Raw genomic sequence first — 18,244 nt, 5'->3', positions numbered from 1 at the left:
CAGTTCAACTTCTGCCTTGCCTCCTTAGTCTCCCTCACTCCTTACCGGGTGTTGATCTGAGCACACTAACCAACAAACCTCTGGCACGCAAATCTCTACTCCCAGTCTGTTTCCCTGGAAACCCAACCTGAAACATCCTTCATCCCACGGGCTAGTAAATCACAAGAGGCAAATCATCAGTCCCCCAAATGACTGTTTCTAAACCCGTCTATGGCCAGAGCTTAGTCAGTTATTTCATGCTGGAGAAGGAAGCAAAAAAAAAAAAAAAAAAAAAATCAGGTTAATCCTGTTTTGATTGTCCACTCATTATTGGAAATAAAAATATCATACGACAATGCTTACATGTGGAATCTAAGAAAAAGGTACAAATGAACTTAGTTACAAAACAGAAGTAGAGTCACAGACATAGAAAACACACTTGTGGTTACCAGGGGAGAAGCGGGGGGAGGGATAAATTGGGAGACTGGGATTGACATATACACACTACTATATATAAAATAGATAACTAATAGGGACCTACTGTATAGCACAGGGAACTCTACTCAGTACTCTGTAATGGCCTATATGGGAAAATAATCTTTAAAAAAAGTAGATATATGTATATGTGTAACTGATTCTCTTTGCTGTACACCTGAGACTAACACAACATTGAAAATCAACTATACTCCGATAAAAAAATTTTTTTTTAATTGTGGGATTGGAGTGAGAAAAACAACAACAAAAACAACTTCTAACTGACTGAGAACATACTGTGTGCCAAGCACCATGCTTAGCACTTGATTATATCTTTTTAATTCATATTCAAAGCTTCATAGAGAAGTTATTATTATTATCCATGTTTTATAAAGAAGTAAACCAAAGGTAAGTGTGTTAATTATCTTGTCCAAATTCACAGTACTAATAAGTGGGGTATTCAGGTCTCCAATCCCAGCTGTCCAGGATTTCAAAGTCTATGGTCTAATACTGTACAGTGCCCTCTGTTCTCCAACAACCCTTGTCAGCAAACGTTCCTGCTGGTTACACCCCAAGAGAATGCAAGTGCTACTGCAGAAAACAATCACAACTTTCTGGGAACACCCACCAAATTAGCATGGCTTCCATGTGTAGCAAAGTCAATGTGAAGTATAAGAAATGTTGAAGCCCTTTAAGCAATGAAAAGTCCAACCTTTGAGTTCCTAATTAAATCAGTAGTCAAAACTTAGCCTTACTTTGACTGAAATTATGAAAAATATTATAGTGCTTCTGTACCTTATCTTTGCACCAACTTTTTTTGTTATTTTCAGTTGTAAAAGCTTCATCTCCATTTAAAAAATGAGGTGAAATTCAAGCTACTGAATCTGGGATCAATGTATATTTTATAGACCTGATTTTTCCTTATACTGACACAATATATTAAAGTAAATATTAGACTTTTCTAGCAGGGGAATTTGGCTTTCAAGTCCCCACAATATTTGAAGAGCTTAGTAGTGTGGGCAATATAAAACTTTCAACTTCATATTTCTCTTGAAAATACATTTTTATAGTTTCAGTAAGTTTCTCTTTTAAATGGTAATTCTTTTTTATTGACTCCAACAAGTATGTCTAAGAGCAATAGGCGTTTTAGAAATATGAATGCCCTGAACATGGCTAGGTGGTGAGGCATGAGAGAGACAGGGCAGAATAGCTGACAATACACCTTTCAGCCAGGCAGTCTGTGTTTCTATCTCACCTGTGCCTCTAATAAGTTGTGTGTTATCTAATATTTCTGAGTCACATTATTTTCTGCATCATAGAGAGTTAACAATACACATCTCACAGAAATATGGTAGAACTAAATAATATAATATTTTCAAAGTTTGTTTAGGCATTTAATTAGTTAGTAGGTACTATTATCTTTGACAAAGATGGGGTGTGTATACAATTTTAGTGGGAATTGGCATATGGGAAGTCACTTTGTTTTGCTTTGTTTTATTTCAAAGGAACCCTTAAAACTATCCAGTGAAAATGTTTGAAAAGCATATATTTTACATGTAAGTGTCAAACAGAAGTAATTGGACAAAAACAAGGAAATGGCAGGAAAAGACAGTAAATTAACATAATAGCATAATGTAAAATTTAGCTTAGAAATATTTTTGCTTTACAAATTCATTTCCAGGCAGCAGTACCGTTCACCTCTTTTCCCTCTTACAAAAACAAAGACTCCCTTGGGGCATGGTATGAGTGAGACAGCTAGCAATCCCCCCAAATGTGGGAGGGCTATAAACCATTTCCTAAGCCTACACAAAGTACAAGGTACACAGATGGTCTGGTGAAAAGAATCTTCCTCTGCCTTAAAATTTCTTTTGGAAGCCAACTATTGTTGCAATTTAAAATATCTATGAGATATAATTCTTTCTAAAGCAATTAAAACTTTATTTGAGGTTTAATACGGCATGATCAAAACATACAAAAAATGATGTTTAAAATAAGGATAAATGTGAATACAAAACCTAAACTTGCAAAGTCAAGATCCATTTTGACCTGCAGGTTGCTAGGCAAACCTAAGATATATTGATAACATTTGTCAAATAAGCAACAGAAATTAGGAGCAAGTAATTTTCCATTGTTAGCCCTGAGAATGGGGCAGCGGAGGTGAAAAATTGACCTGCTGTCTCTAACCAGATGTTCTCAGTAAATTGTTTCCCTTTGTCTTTGGTGGTTCTACCCAAACTACCTCCACCATAAGTACATTTCCCATTCCTCTTATCAGCTAAAGAGAAATAGTCATCATGACCTTAAAGATTAGACTCAGAACCTGACTGGAAGCCTGCTCTTTGATTGAGAGCCACATCAGCCATAAGCATTTCCTCTTTCTCCTTAAATCCTCTAGCTTTTCCTTTTCTCTGGCTTCACCTTCCAAGTGAGAGATGGGAGGAAAAGACAATCCAGCTATGAAGTATTTCTCAAGGTAAGTCCCAAACACTAATTATATATTAAGCATTTTTCACTCTTTCAACAGATATATATTGCGTTACTCCGTGTACCAGATGCTGTGCTATGAACGTAACTTTGAAAGGGTTCCTGGAGCTTATAGTCTAGGAGGAAGACAGCTATTAAAAAGGTAATTTAAGGGCACTAATTGCTGAAGAGAATATACAGGGTCTTATAAAAGGAAAAGGTCAAGAGAATGTATGGTATTTGGAGAGTGAATAAGTGAAAGAAGTTGTGGTTGGTTTCTAGGGCAAAGAGATTAGTCTCTTTAGACAAAGATCTAAAAGTGAGAAAGTAGAAAAGGGTTAAATAAATGGGTGAATAAAATTTAATGGGATTATTTATTAAAGAATGTCTTAAAACCATTAATATGGTAAGAGAAACTATGAATTTTTAAAAGTGATATACACTAAGCACTATTTTCCAAACTATTTTAGGTCTTTTCTTTCTTGTTTTTCTTAGACAATTTTCAGAGAACCATGTTCCTTGAAGAGAACTGAAGACTGGCCTGGAAGAAGCAGAAGGAAAAAGGAAATATCTTTTCTTAATTGAAGAAAGTAAGAAAGAAGAAAAACTATGACGGATACAGAATCCCAGGCATCCAACTTCTTTGTCTCCATCCAACATACTCTAACCCTGAATCTTCTGAAACAAGCCTGTACTGGACACAGAGCCCTTGTGCTGAGGACTTACCAGACCTCCTTTAGAGTCAGGGTGATGGTCCTTTGCTGTAGGAAGCTGCTCATAAATAAGGAGACTCAGGAGGACTGTATACCTAACAGCGCTTCACTGAGGTGAGGAGAAGCTCTTCCGTCTCCCCACCCAGCCAAGTACATCCTATTTCTCAAAGTAGTCATTAAACCAATATTCTTTCTCCAAGAATAATGTATTGTTATTCCTATTCTTACACCTTAGGATTCCATGGGGTGGAGGGGGGGAAATGTAAGCAGTCTTTCTTTCATTCACACAACAAAATGTAAAGTACCTGAGAAAATTCTTATATCATTTTAGCTTGTTTTATCTTTAGACTGCTATCCCTACCTTTTCTTTTGATTCATATCCAAATACTACTATTTGGGAGTTGATGAGAGCAGAGATCCACTCACAGACAGAACTAATAAGTGACAGAGTTGGGACTGAATTCTAAAGTTCCTGTCATTTGTGTGAATATTTACTACCTTTTACCTCACATGTAATTTGTTGTCCCTTTCTTAGCTCTCTCTCCTATTTCCAGTTGCTGCTCTTCTGTCTGTTCCCTACATTCCTTTCTCCTCTTTTCTTTTCCTCCCATCTGTGCCTCAAGCCAGCTCAGGGTTATCACAGTTCTTCCCCAATCAGCTTTCAGGAAGCAGACCAGGCCACATAAAGCATTTGCTTAAAGCCTTTCAGATTCTACACAACACTTTATTTTATTTCTCCTTTGCCCTGTAAAAAAGTTCTAGGCCAGCTGAAAGAGACTAGATCTAGAAGCATCTACTCAGTGTGTAACACAGGTGAAAAGTTCCTGGATTTTCTGTTTCGAGAGAACATAAAAGTTTTCAGTGACAGAATATATACTAAAAAGTAAACAATCTTCTTTTTTTGTTGTTGAAGCTGGGTGATGGGAATGTGGGAGTTCATTATACTATTCTCTCTACTTTTGTGTATGTTGAAAAACATTTTTATAAAAAATTCCTCTCTTCTCTGTAGTTGACATTCAGCAACTGCCTTCTTTTCTTATTCCATATACTCTACTTAATGCTATGATGAAGAAACGATTTTCAAAATATAGTCTCATGTTGTACACCTTAAATATATACAATTTTCATTTTTCAATTATACCTCAATAAACCTGGAAAAAAGTTCAAACACAAAGAAAGGTTAATTTCTGAAGTAAATTTCATATGACCCCCAAGATTGGGCCAAACTTCCTGAACTACTCTATCAAGACAAAATTACTTGTGTATTTCTCCCTTTTTCATTCTCCCCCTTCTTTTTATGTTCCCAACTTTATGCCTACAGGATGTAGGGATGCAGAGAAATAGAAACATGTCTTACAACTATCAGAACTAAAGCACTGTGCTTCTGACTGTAGTGGATTCAATCACATGAAAATGGCTTCTTGACTGAGCTGAAACATCACACTTGAATGTTTGTTGATCAGATTTACTCCCCAAGCTTCCTGCTGTCCTAATAGAATGTGGGCAATCTTATTCAGCCACCCTGTAGGGTGTGCATATGCTACAGGAGTGAAGGGTGTGACATGGCTACTTGGCCCCTGATGACCTAAGGACTCCGAGGTCCCTGTTGGTTTTATATCTCATGAGGGCAACTAAGTTTCCACTGTTACTCATGGTGACACATTTCCCTTTTCACTGTCACCTGCAGCCCACACAGCACCAGATGGAAGGGTGTCTATCATCACTATTGGAGAAACTACTATAACTACTATATATATACTACTATATGTATACTATATATATATAGTATACATATATACTATACTATATACTACATATATATGTAGTATATACTATACTATATACTACAGTATGTATAGTATACATATATACTATACTATACTATATATAGTATATATATATACTATAACTACTGTAAACTACTGTAAACTACTATAACGACTATAAACTACTATACTATACCTGTCTCCAAGGTAGGCCAATGTTGCCATCTTTCTTGATAAAATGGAATGTTGCTAATTATTTCACTAGATACCAAACTACATTTCCTCAATAATTAATAATCTAGGAAAGCTGTGGAGCGGCGGCGGAGGAGGAGGATCCGGAGCCCCAAGCCTGGTCCGGCCCGGCCTTCCCAGAGCGCTCGGCCCGGCCCGCGCAGGCGGCGAGCCCCTACTCTGGGCCCGGAGACCCCGCGCGGCCAGCCCCGCACGGCCTCGGAGCGCCCGCCCCACCCCGCCCCGGCCTCGGCCCGCCGGGCCCGCAGTGTGGTGGAGTGCCTGCTTGCTGTGCCCTCGGGTTATGACGACCCCCAATAAAGGAAACAAGGCCTTGAAGGTGAAGCGGGAGCCGGGAGAGAATGGCACCAGCCTGACAGATGAGGAGCTGGTGACCATGTCAGTGCGGGAGCTGAACCAGCACCTGCGGGGCCTGTCCAAGGAGGAGATCATCCAGCTGAAGCAGCGCCGGCGCACGCTCAAGAACCACGGCTATGCCGCCAGCTGCCGCGTGAAGCGGGTGACCCAGAAGGAGGAGCTGGAGAAGCAGAAGGCAGAGCTGCAGCAGGAGGTGGAGAAGCTGGCCTCGGAGAATGCCAGCATGAAGCTGGAGCTCGATGCCCTGCGCTCCAAGTACGAGGCCCTGCAGAACTTCGCCAGGACCGTGGCCCGAAGCCCTGTGGCGCCAGCTCGGGGTCCCCTTGCTGCTGGCTTGGGGCCCCTCGTCCCTGGCAAGGTGGCCGCCACCAGCGTCATCACGATAGTAAAGTCCAAGACGGACGCCCGGTCGTAGGGACGCGCTTGCCCAGGCGGGTCTGCAAGGGGCCAGTAGGCACATGGCAAATTCAGCAGCCCTGTCCCCTTCTCCCTCCCTCCTCTTCTTCCTCTTCTCTTCTTTTCCTCCTCTCCTACCTCCTCCCTTCCCTGCAAAGCACAACCTGCACCCCAGGGGCGCCGGGCTGAGCCCCTTTGATCTCGTCGTTGTCATCGTGTGTTTTGTACGTTGGGATTGGTCAGTTTGGTGGTGACGTGGGGTCGCCCCCGCCCCCTTTGTACCATGGGCAGGTGGGCTTGGAGTCCAGAGTCGGCCTGTGGGAGTGGACAGAGAGAAAGATTGACCGGGTGCTCTGGGGCACATGTGTCCCTGAGCAGGGAGGGCTGCAGGGCAGGAGAGAGGCTGTTCTCGCTGCAGAATGGCCCACAGGCTCTGACAGCGGCCAGGCTAGCGGGGGGCCAGGCAGTTCACTCTCAGCTCGGCCTGCAGGCATAGACGGGCACTGCTCTGCAGAGTAGGCTGTCCCTGAGGGCCCTGGACAGGCGGGCCACCGGTCTGGCACTGGCAGGGATGGGGTGTCGTGTGGCTGTGGGCCGGGGGCCTTGGCACTCACACCTGACGTGTTGCACTGAACAAGACCAAATCACTGGTTGTGAGCGTACGTGAAGGGTGTGTCCAGTGTCCTGCGATGGGTCCCGTGTCACTGTTTACATGACCTATTTGTGTGGTTACATAGCCCTTTATTTAAAAGAGAGAAGTTCCTTTTACGAAGTTATTAAATTATATGTTTAAAAGCTAAAGAAAAAAAAAGCTGCAGAGTATTTATAAAACTGTCTTTAAAAAAAAAAAGTGAGAACATTTGACTGTATAAACAGAAAAGGGAAGAAAGTATAATAGAACTTTGCTAGTTTAAAAAAAGAAAAAAACATCCTTTCTTGTAAACTTACAGACAAGTCTTTGTGGCTGTTGAAGTTTAGTTTTTATATACACAGAGTTATCAGACGTTATTTATAAAACTTAGTTAAAAAAAGACAAAAAAAAAAAAGCCAAGCCGTGAGTGACCAGAAGGCGCGTCCTGACGTCCTCTTTGCTATCTCTTTTGCAATTGTACCGAAAGTGACTTAATCCTTTGCCCTTCCTGCTTCTGTCTCTTGCCGGTGCCGTGGTGTTGTCTGTGCCTGGTGAGGTCTTGTGCAGCGTCACGTGCTGGTGCTTCTGGTGACCTTTGACCTGTGGGTGTCACTTCTTGTGTCTGTTCTCCCGTGTTTGTCTTTTGGATTTGGTTGTGGTTTTGCTTCTGCTGGCTTGTCAGGCCTGGGCTGTAGTGCCAGGCTGCGCCTGCTCCAGTGGAGCTTGGGATGTCTGTGCCTCCAGCCCAGCCTCTTCTGCTTTGGCGCCCACCCCAAGCCCCTGGGGGGTCAGATGCAGGGCTCTGCCACACCCCTCTGCTGACCCTTGGTTTCGCATGTGTCTCAGGCTTGGGCTGATCCAGTGGTAGGGTAGGTGAAACTGGGGGTCATCCTGGGCCCCCCTCCCGCCCCCTCACTACTTCCTTGCCCACCGTCTCTGGCCCTGGGTGGGGGCTTGCAGGGACCAAGGAGTCACTGTGGGTGCCTGCCAGGCCAGGGCCAAGCTGCCCCCGACTGTCTTCCTTCTGGCCTCCAGTCAATGTGTTTGGGCTCCAGCCACCAATCTGGGGTTTGTTCCGGTGGGTCTTGTTTGGGTCTCAGCAGGGGAACCCCAGGGGCCCGCGGCCCACTCATCCCAGAACTGTTTCCATGCTGTGGGACGGTGCTTCCCAGGCAGAACCAGGTGGTTTCGGGGCCCACCTGGTGCAGCCCCTTCTCCTTGCCTGAGGGCCTGGGGGTCTCCACCAGTGCCAGACAAGGGCTACAGTCTCCAGGGCCAGGTCCCGTCCCCCCTCTCCCCCTGAACATGCTGGCAGCTCTTGGCTATGGGCCTTCTTTCAACTCCCTTTGGGGTCTGTGTCTTCCAGGGATCCACTGCTTGGCTTGTGGAGGTGCTTCCCCGGGGCTGAGCCCACCTCCCCGTCCTGGCCACTCGGTGAGGCAGCCAAGTCTCCCAGACTTGGCTCAGGCAGCTGCTCGTAGGCATGTGATGGGGCTGCCTGTGGTGCCTGTCCCCCAAGAGGCTACTGCCCTGGCTCTGGCCATGTGGGGCTTGGCTACTCCTTGGGGTTACTGGTTGGCTTCTCTGGGGGCCCTGAACCCCTGAAAAAGCACAGACAAGTGGGCTAGTGAAAAGAAAAACAATGCGGCCAGGCAGGGTTTAACCTTGTGGACAGCAGAATCTTCATCCCAGAGTTTACGGTGTGCCTGTGGGATAGGAGGGAGGATGTGCTGTCAACTTCTGTTGTCTTGATGGGCTGATCTTGGCTGTAGATATTCAGAGACATTCCTGGCAGTACCCAGGTTGGCCTGCAATAGAGATTTTGACCATTGACTCTGAATCACTTAGTGGCTCCCTTTGCCTCCCTGCAGTCTGGCTTTGTCTACCTAAGGTCCAGACGAGAGTAGTTGATGTTTCTTGTAGCAGCAAGTTGGAATCACATCATAAGAATCCCTAAAGAGAGATCATGCCATGTCCTGGACAGGGGAAGGGACAGGCTCCCTGTGTCCAAGTATGGTTCCCGCTTTTATCCTGGCTGGGAGGTGGTCCTCCATCTCTGTGCACCCCTGCCATGCTGTAGACCTAGAGAGAGGAGGGTTTGAGGGTGGGCATGTGCTGAACAGAAATTGCAGGTCCTTGGTTTGGTTTACAGACGCTTCTGGAGTTAGTGAAGCTATACTTCCTTTCGAGGTTTTTGGATTTGGAGCAACTGTTCCTCGGGCCTGGGGAGCATCCTGCTCCCGTCAAGCCAGTCTCTCTGGGGCTGCTCTGCCCCTTCTCCCCTTCACTTTGGTTATTGACAGTAGATCCTGTTTCCACATGTGACTGTTTGGCGTCTTTCTGCTTCTCGTTAATTCGTTTTTCCTACTGTGAGTGTGTTGTGTTCTCTCTCCTCAACTTTTTGACACAGCAAATTGAGGGCTTTGGCCGAGGCCAAGTCTCCCAAACTTGTCCGCTAAGTAAACCATAATGTGCACCTTCCTTCACACCTTGCCCTTGCCCACCTCCTCCCTATCCCAACATGGACACTCAGATTTCAGAGGAGAACCCTTTGAGAACAGGTCAGCTCCTGCCCAGAGTATGGCCCCAGGGAGCCCTCCCCATGGCTCTTGGCTGCTGCTCCAGGCGGCACTGCATTTGTGCAGGTGAGAGGTTGTGGCTGCTGTGTGTTGTGCTGGTTTCTGCCGGGTGCCAGGCCTCCCTGGAGGCTTTTCTACTCTTGGTCCAGGTTTCAGGTCTGGGCATAACCCTGATCAGCAGCAGTAGCCTTGATGGTGCCTGGGCCCACGGCTCTGATCAGCTGCAGCCTGCTTTGGGATGGGTGGTCGAGCCCCATCTTGTCCCTGCGACTTCCCTCTCTGGGGTGGCCGGTTGGCCAAAGCTTCCGTCCACAGCTGGGAAGCCACAGCCTGCAACACTATTTCCGCTCTAGGATCTTTTAAGTTACTTTTTTAGGCTGTGGTTTGGTGAAAGGAACCAACACATTAACGATTTTTTCCTCCAGAAGCCACTGAATAATTCTTGCTGGCCGTTTTTCGCCGTCCTTTTGGCTGTCTGGTTTTGAAGCAGATGGGAAGAGGCAGGGGTGTGCCCTCGAGACTGATGGCTTGTCCTGCTCTGGCCCGTGTGTCCTGAGCATGTGCTGTACCTGTTGGACCAGTTGCACACATTTCCACCCCACTCTGCAGCAGCAGCCTTGGTACGTGGGTGTCCCTTCAGTCTGAGCTAGAGTGTAGGAGAGCTCGTCCCCGATGACCTGTGAAGGGGGACCCCTCTAACAGCCTCATGTCCCAGCCCCACCCTTCCCCACATCCCCTCAATCTGAAGCCTTTAACCAAACGGGAGTGGGTACAGAAAGCCTTCTCCTGGCATCTTAGGGCAGCAGGACAAGGGATGTCCAGTGTGTCCAGCTCTGCTGCTCTCCTGGTGCTGAGAGGTGGGCGGAGCAGAGTTGATCAGACCCTGCCTGCCCTGCCTAGGGCTGAAGACAGGAGGTGGGGTGGGTACGTTGGGATCTGCCGGGGTGGGCGGGGGTTGTTGAAGATCCAGGTGGGGAGGGGCCCCACTGGAGCACTCTGGCTGACCTGGGTGGCGGCGGCCTCGCGCCCTCCCTGCCCTGTGCAGTATTTATTGCTAAATTATTGTCCAGGAGGGGCGGCACTGGGCCGGGCCCCGGGTATTTATTGCTGTACATAGTGTATGTTTGTGATATATAAGGTTTTCTTTATTTTGTATATGATCAATAAACACCTTTTAAAGAGAAAAAAAAATAATCTAGGAAATAGTCAATAACTATGTCATATCTTAGTATGATGACAGATGGTAACTGGACTTATCATGGTGATCGTTTAGAAACATATAGAAATATTGAATCACTATGTTGGGTAACAAGAACTAACATACTGCTGTAGGTCAATTATACTTCAAAACTAAATAAAGACACAAACAAACTCAAAGAAAAAGAGATAGGATTTATGGTTACCAGGGGAAGGTGGGTGGGGTGTGGGGAGGGGGAACTGGATGAAGGCCGTCAAAAGGTACAAACTTTCAGTTATAAGATAAATATGTACTAAGGATATAATATACAACATGATAAATATAATTAACGCTGTGGTGTGATACATATGAAAACTGTTAACAGAGTAAATCCTATGAGTTCTCATCACAAGGAAAATATATTTATTTTCTACTTCTTTAAATTTGAATCTATATGAGATGACGAATGTTCACTAAACTTATTGTGCTAATCACTTTATGATGTATGTAAGCTAAATCATTATGCTGCATACCTTAAACTTTTACAGTGGTATATGTCAGCCATATCTCAATAAAACTGGAAGACAAATTAAAAATAAATAAATAGATAAATAAATTTGCTATACACAAACGGAATGCAAAAGTTGGAGCAAATGAAGCAAAAAATTCTCTTTCTTTTTAAAGAATTGCTATTGGATAAATAAATTATGTTTTTTCTCTAACCGTTTGGCACTTCCTTTCTGCTTGTTTTATCCTTTAAATACAAAATTTTCTGTCCTAACCATCTTCACAAGTACATGTTCTCAAGGGGCAAGTTCACACTGAAAATAAAAATCATAATACTTGCTAACATGTATTGACATGTACCTGACACTTCACATTCCAGGCTGTGTTCTTCATACTTTATTTGTAGTAGTTCATTTAAACTCATAAATGTGTGAATAGCTGTTGCTTTTATCACAATATTACACTGAGAAATGAATGTACAAAAAGATGAAGTAACTTGGCCAAGGTTTCCAAGTTTTCAACTTGACTAATACATCAAATTTAACAGCGGTTCCAATCCCAGCACAGTCTCATCCCTAAACCTTAGCACTTTGACACCAGTTATTTTTCTGGTCTCTCCCCCATAATTTGTTCAATTTTATTTGCATATCTTAGCATATATTTTAAACATATGGTCCCTGTCTCAGTTACCTTTGTTAGAAACCGAATAAAATCTTAACTTCTATCATCAATGGGGAATATTAAATAAATTACAGTACATTCCTACTGTGAAATATTATACAGTGATCAAAAAGAACGAGGCATATACAAATACAGTAACATGCAAAGTTGTCCATGACATATTGTTGTGTAAAAAGAGAAAATGATAAAACAAAGGATCCAGCAAATAAATACCAGACACATATATGCCAAAGTATATAGAAAAATATCTGGAAGACTATAGGTCAAACTCAAGAAAAGGACTGGGGACTGGGGAAATGAGGAAAAGTTATAATGTGATCTTACATGCGTGTGAATTGTTTACTTTTTTATAATGGGCTCATGCCATTTGTATAATGGAAAAAAATAACGTTAAACAATGGGCTAACAATATTTGATAATGCCGTTATTTAGCTAGATTTCCCCTCATTATTATTCCATTTTATTTTTCTGATCTTATTTTCCTTTCCTTTCTCCATACACAACCTGGGTGCCAATTATACTGGGCTTTTTCTTTTCTAAACATTTTCTTATGCTTCCACCTCAACCCAGAGTACTTTCTTTTTCTATAATTTTAATCTCTCTAAAGAAAATCATGCACATATTATATTCTGGTGCATACTTCATAAAAGGAAGAGTCCAAATATTCAGGAAATTTTCTGCATTTTGAATCAACAAGGTTTAATAAATTAAAAATACAATTTCCTGAAGTTTAAAGTTGTGGAAAATAATAAATAGTTTAAAAGTTTCTGAATAATTATATTTCTTTGTAGGAAGATGGCTTACTTAAACATTAAGGATATTGTGACAGGTTTGAATGATTTGTAGAATGAGGTGGAGTATACACACACATAAAGAAAAAGACATATTTCATTCTAAAAATTAAAAAATCAAAAAACAAGTTACTTACCATTGTGAGAGTAAATGGATGGTTTTCCAATGCAGACACACTGGGACAATGTAGAATAATATACTAAAAAGCAACAAAAAATTTTTAAATGACCAAAAAAGAAATTCAAATAGTCTAATGATGCTAATTTTCAAAAAATATGTAAAGATAAAGGGTATTTTAAAAGTTTCTGGACACTGACTTACCTGGCCAGGTCTTGCTTTAAAATTTTCTTTGACCATTCGGATTTCCATGACATCTGAGGGATGACTTATGACTGAGATGATGGTGACTGGCTTATTGCTCCGGATACACCTGTAAAGCCTTTCAGCACAATACAGGCACAAAGGTCCAGAAATCCAAAGCCAGGTCTAATGGAGAATTTTTGAAATACACTTTAAGAAACACTTGTATTATAAGAATCTTTATATCCTGCCCAACTGCTTATTTGACACATTATAGTAATAATACAGTAATAATATATATATTTTTAGCATTCAATAATAAACATTTATTTCTTGGTAACATATCTGTAGGAAAACTGGGGTGTTTGTTCCATGTGTCACATCATAGGACCAAAGCTTGAGGAACAGTGGATACCCCAGGTATGCTCTTGCCATGGTGCTGGTAGAAGTACAAGAGGACCAGCCCAATCAGACAAGCACACACATCATATCCTCTGCTCACATCACATCCACTAGCATCCCATTGGCCAAAGCTAGTTACATGGCCAAAAATATGGAACGCTTCATGAGTTTGCCTGTCATCCTTGTACAGGGGCCATGTTAATCTTCTCTGTATCATTCCAATTTTAGTATATGTGCTGCTGAAGTGAGAACAGTAATAATATTTTAATCTGTATTTTAAATAACAAAGTGTAAAGAAAAATGCTTAAAAAACAACAGATGCTCACTGCAACTTAAACAAGAGTAATGTATAAAATAAAAGGGGAAGTAATATAAAGACCCTACCCTCTAGCCATTGCTAAGGGTATAACTACCATTAACAGGTAAGTATACATTGTTTCATATATCCTTCTGTGCACACCAGAAATATATAATGTATATATATACAATATCTTTATTTAATGAGAGAAGAAAGGGAAGTAAAAGCTCAAATAAATCTGAAGATTTTAACAAAAATGTACCAGTTCAATGTTTGTTAAAAAAATGAGAACCCTAGATATTGTTAATGTGCACAATGCATATGCATAATGTACATATACAAAATGTATACCCAATGTAAAATATGTATATGCACATATTTTTAAATATGGGTATATCACATATGCTGTTCACAACTTACTTTTACATAATATGAATAGCAGATAATATTTAGAATTTGGAAACCATGACAATTTTCCATGTGTGCTGGAGGGATAGCCCTGATCCCAGGATAACTGCATAACCTGTGTAGCCAACCTTTCTCCTGCAGCTGCATACTTTACCTCCCTCAACACCTGGAGGCCTCCAACCCAAACTTATTTTAATGGTCACTTTTTTAAACCTTATTTACAGAGTTATTCCAGAACTATATTCTTCCATGCAAATCATGCCTCTTCCTCACATTTGGTTAGAAACTGTGTCAAGAGTAAGCATCACAGGACAAGCTCTGCAACTTTGGGACAGTCACCATTCAAGCATCACATCGCACACAAATAAAATGGGAGTCCCAATACCTGCCCTCCCTAACATATAGCATTATGTGAAGCCCAGAAAAGCAATGAAGGTTGTAAAGTCTAATAGAAATCTAGAGGGTTATTATTAATAATAAACACAAGACTAACATTCCCTCACTCCAAAGTCATCTACAAACTTGACCTTTTGACCCCCCTTTCTTCTTCTTAAAACAGACATTCAACATCACTATTCTCTGATTTTCATTTGCTACAGACAAAGAATACAGGGCATAATACCTATGTGGGCAGCTCTCATGGCCACAAGGGAAGATTAGGACCTTTATCAAACTACTGGCTGGGTATTTGGGAAAGAAGTTTTCTAAGAGCAAATCAACAACCTGGTTTTACACTCTACTTCTCCCACGTGTTAGTCTGTAGAGTTTGGTCAAGGTATTTAATGTATTTAAGCCACAATTTCCTCATTAAAAAATTGAGGGTGATAGTAATTACTTCAAAGAGTTGTAAATATTGAAAAAATTATGCATATAATATATTTTAGCATAGTTCCTAGCAGATGATATTAAGCATTCAATAAATTGATTTTACAGCTTAGTATTTATAATATTATATATAATATTGTACCATAATATTATAATATACCATAATAATTATTAGTAGTAGTACTAGTTCTTTCACTATTGTTTTCCTAATTCAACTTATTTTTCTCAATGCATAAGGAAAATATCTTTGCTACCTTTCTTGTGGCAAGTACCAGTGCCACAGTATGCAAAGATCATATGATCAGTTGAGCAGGGATTTTCTATATTCTGTAATATCATAGCTCTTTCTTGTTGAGCAGTCAGCTGCCTATAATGAAACAATAGGTACTAATTTGCTATTGAAACATCCTGAAACATTCTCTTCTGCAAGAATAATTGCTTCATTACCTTCAAAACATGTCTAAATACAATGTTGATCAATGTTATGGAAACATGGACTTTGCAGAGACCATTAAAGACAGAATTAATCTGACCTGTGGAAAATTAGCTTGGAACCTGGGCTCTTCCATACAAATCTTCACAAATGTGTTCTGGGTAAGCTCATCTGGTTTTGAAAATCCTCCAGGGAAAGAGTCATGAAAATGTTCTGAGAGATACTCTGGTAAGTGAATATTCTGGTAGCGTGTTCCATTAAGATTGATGCAGCCAGGAGGGTGCGTATCTAAATTAGTTTGATACTTAAGCAGCCCTCTAAAGTTAAGAAAAAAATAAAAACAAGGAGATGAAAAAGAGATTGAAATCAGAGAACACAGTACAAGAAAATAACCTTATTTTCTTATTAACTTTACATAGCATTTATCCAAAAAAATGCTTCTCATATATCTTACTTAAGAGCAATTGAGAAATCTTAAAATTTTTAATAAATTCTTTACTATGGAACTAAATCAAAAAATTTAGACACCCCCCACAAATGCCACAGATACATGGTAGAGAAGACACATGCAATCTTTCCAAATATTCTTGAATTTGACAGCCTTTACTTCAAGTCTATTAGGCATTCATACAATCACATACAAGTTTTCACTTCAATAAACACTATAATGATGAGTACTTTCACTATAATTTCAAACACAAATGGAAAAGTATGGGGATCATATTTGATTTGGCTAAGACTAGATAAAACAAGCCTTGTTGATTTACAGAGAAACGTTAAACAAACATAACAGAAACTGGAAGCTTGCACCTCCTGTGATCTGAAAACAATACACAGCAATCAGGCCCTAAACCTACTTACTTTTCAATTTCTCCATAAACAAGACCACATAAAAGGCTCAAAATAATGAATCAGGAAGGAGAACTTAAAACCCTAAAATACCATTCTTATTATTTCATATTTTGTGAGATTTAAGATAAGCTTTCAACTTTCTTTGCTCTATTTCTTACAAGGAGTTAAGTAAGATCTACCTCACAGGGATAGTGCATGAAATCATAGATTATATAAAAAAAAATTTTTTTTGCATAAGCAAATCTTGAAGAAAAAAATAAGATTTTGAAAAGCATTGAAAATATTTATTTTAATTTTGAGATATTAAAATTTTGGTTTCCAAAATTGTTTTTCCTCATTGTCTGTGAGTGTTTTTAAATTACCATTCATGCTCCCAATTAATCAATTTTAGTACATTTAAAAAGTACATCTTTAAGTTCACCACAGCTATAATTTTACAAATGATATTACAAGGATGATATTTTCAAACAACAAAAACTATAACAAGAAAACTGATACTAAATAGGTCAATGACTTAGCAATGACTAAGGTAGTCTTTGGTGGAATGTACCATCTACTCAACCTGATCATTCTCCCTTTTACCCCTTTTGCTTATGTTCAATTCCCTTTCTCTCTTCACTTCATTTTTCTTTCTTCCCTAAAACCAGTCATTATGAAGTCACTGGAGAGCACAGAGAACACGTCAGGAGCATCTAAGTAGTGGCTGTATTACATAACATCCATGGTAGACCACACACACATTTTTTTCAGTAATGCAGTAGATATGGCCTAGGTATGGAATAAATGAATGCATATTATATAAATGTGAGCCAATTACATAATCTTTTATAGAGTTCTAGTCATATAATACAATTGTGCCATTTTAATACTTGAAAAATCCATTAATTTGATACAGCTTTTATTACAAGTAATGAGTTACCCAAACCTGTTGCTCTTATTAACTATCCCAAGGGTAGTGGCTGATGGGTGGGCAGGCCAAAAATCTCGAGCATTGTTTTCTATTGGTTGTTAAGTTGGACAAACATTGGCATAATGCAACTGGCACTATCCTGGGTGGTGCTGCAGATAGTCAGATCTGGCCCCTAACACTCCAAAAACTTAAAATCCAGTTTAGACGATATCTTTAGAGAAGCTGAACATAACTCAGACCACAAATAATAATTTGAGTAGAGTGATTTAATAAGAACTTAGTAATGTATAGAAGACATGAGGTCCAGTCCAGAGCAATTTGTATACATTTCACATTACCCTCACCACAGCTACATGAAATACAAATTATTATTCCCATTTTACAAATTAAGAGACTATTTTAATAAATTAATACCCTAGGGTCACACAGCTAATAAGTGGCAGAGCCGAGATTTGAACACAGGTCTGACTCAAATTCTAAGCTCTTCACCTCTTACTATACAGCATGTTAGTTCATTGGATCATTGGATCCTCACAACATACCTTTGAAAAGGTAAGGGAGGGGAAGGTCAACATTTATTAAGAAAGTATGTCAGGAATTTTGTAAACATCTATTTCCCACTTAAAATTCAAAACAAAATAACATACCAGGTGTTTTTATTCCCATTACACAGATGAGAAACACAAGGCTATTGTTTAGGTCAGAGACTAATTAAGTAGTAGTCAAAGCATGGGACTCAGAAACCTGAGCTCCCTCACTCCAAAAACCTATACCGTGCATAGCAAATCAGTTGGTTAAAGAAGTAGACATCAAGGGAAGGGGTTCAAAATGAACAAAAGCCTGGAAATTATGTCAGATAGAGAGAGAGAGAGAAAGAGAGAGAGAGAGAGAGAGAGAGTGTGTGTGTGTGTGTGTGCGCGTGTGTGTGTGTGTGTGTGTGTGAAGGGGCTGCTTCATATCAGGCAAAGAAATGTTATTTATTCCTTCTCCTAAGTCATCACAGCATTCAAGTGGACATCACCCCATGTGCTAATGGTCTTTAGAATGAC

The 18,244-nt window shown here is 40.8% G+C and overlaps 2 protein-coding genes and 1 non-coding gene across 4 annotated transcripts in view; 1 reads left to right on the top strand and 2 right to left on the bottom strand.

The window, feature by feature from the left end:
• Positions 1 to 18,244, bottom strand: part of NOX4 (NADPH oxidase 4) — a 152,697-nt gene that overhangs the window by 78,450 nt on the left and 56,003 nt on the right. For both annotated transcript variants that reach the window (XM_060102762.1, XM_060102763.1), the window contains 3 exons: positions 15,534 to 15,750; positions 13,089 to 13,253; positions 12,904 to 12,966 (listed from right to left, as the gene is read on the bottom strand). In XM_060102762.1, coding sequence (XP_059958745.1) covers positions 12,904 to 12,966; positions 13,089 to 13,253; positions 15,534 to 15,750 — 445 coding nt within the window. The remainder of the gene's footprint in view (positions 1 to 12,903; positions 12,967 to 13,088; positions 13,254 to 15,533; positions 15,751 to 18,244) is intronic.
• On the top strand, positions 5,851 to 6,820 carry LOC132492934 (transcription factor MafG-like). The gene has a single exon (XM_060102764.1). It carries the CDS (start codon positions 5,931 to 5,933, stop codon positions 6,417 to 6,419), a length of 489 nt encoding a protein of 162 aa, XP_059958747.1. The 5' UTR covers positions 5,851 to 5,930; the 3' UTR covers positions 6,420 to 6,820.
• Positions 13,615 to 13,721, bottom strand: LOC132494543 (U6 spliceosomal RNA). Its single transcript, XR_009533120.1, has one exon. It is a non-coding gene; the product is annotated as a U6 spliceosomal RNA (small nuclear RNA).

This window comes from Mesoplodon densirostris, chromosome 7 (assembly GCF_025265405.1).
Source record: "Mesoplodon densirostris isolate mMesDen1 chromosome 7, mMesDen1 primary haplotype, whole genome shotgun sequence".
Taxonomy (NCBI): Eukaryota; Metazoa; Chordata; class Mammalia; order Artiodactyla; family Ziphiidae; genus Mesoplodon; species Mesoplodon densirostris.
This window is presented reverse-complemented; position numbering and strand designations above follow the sequence as displayed.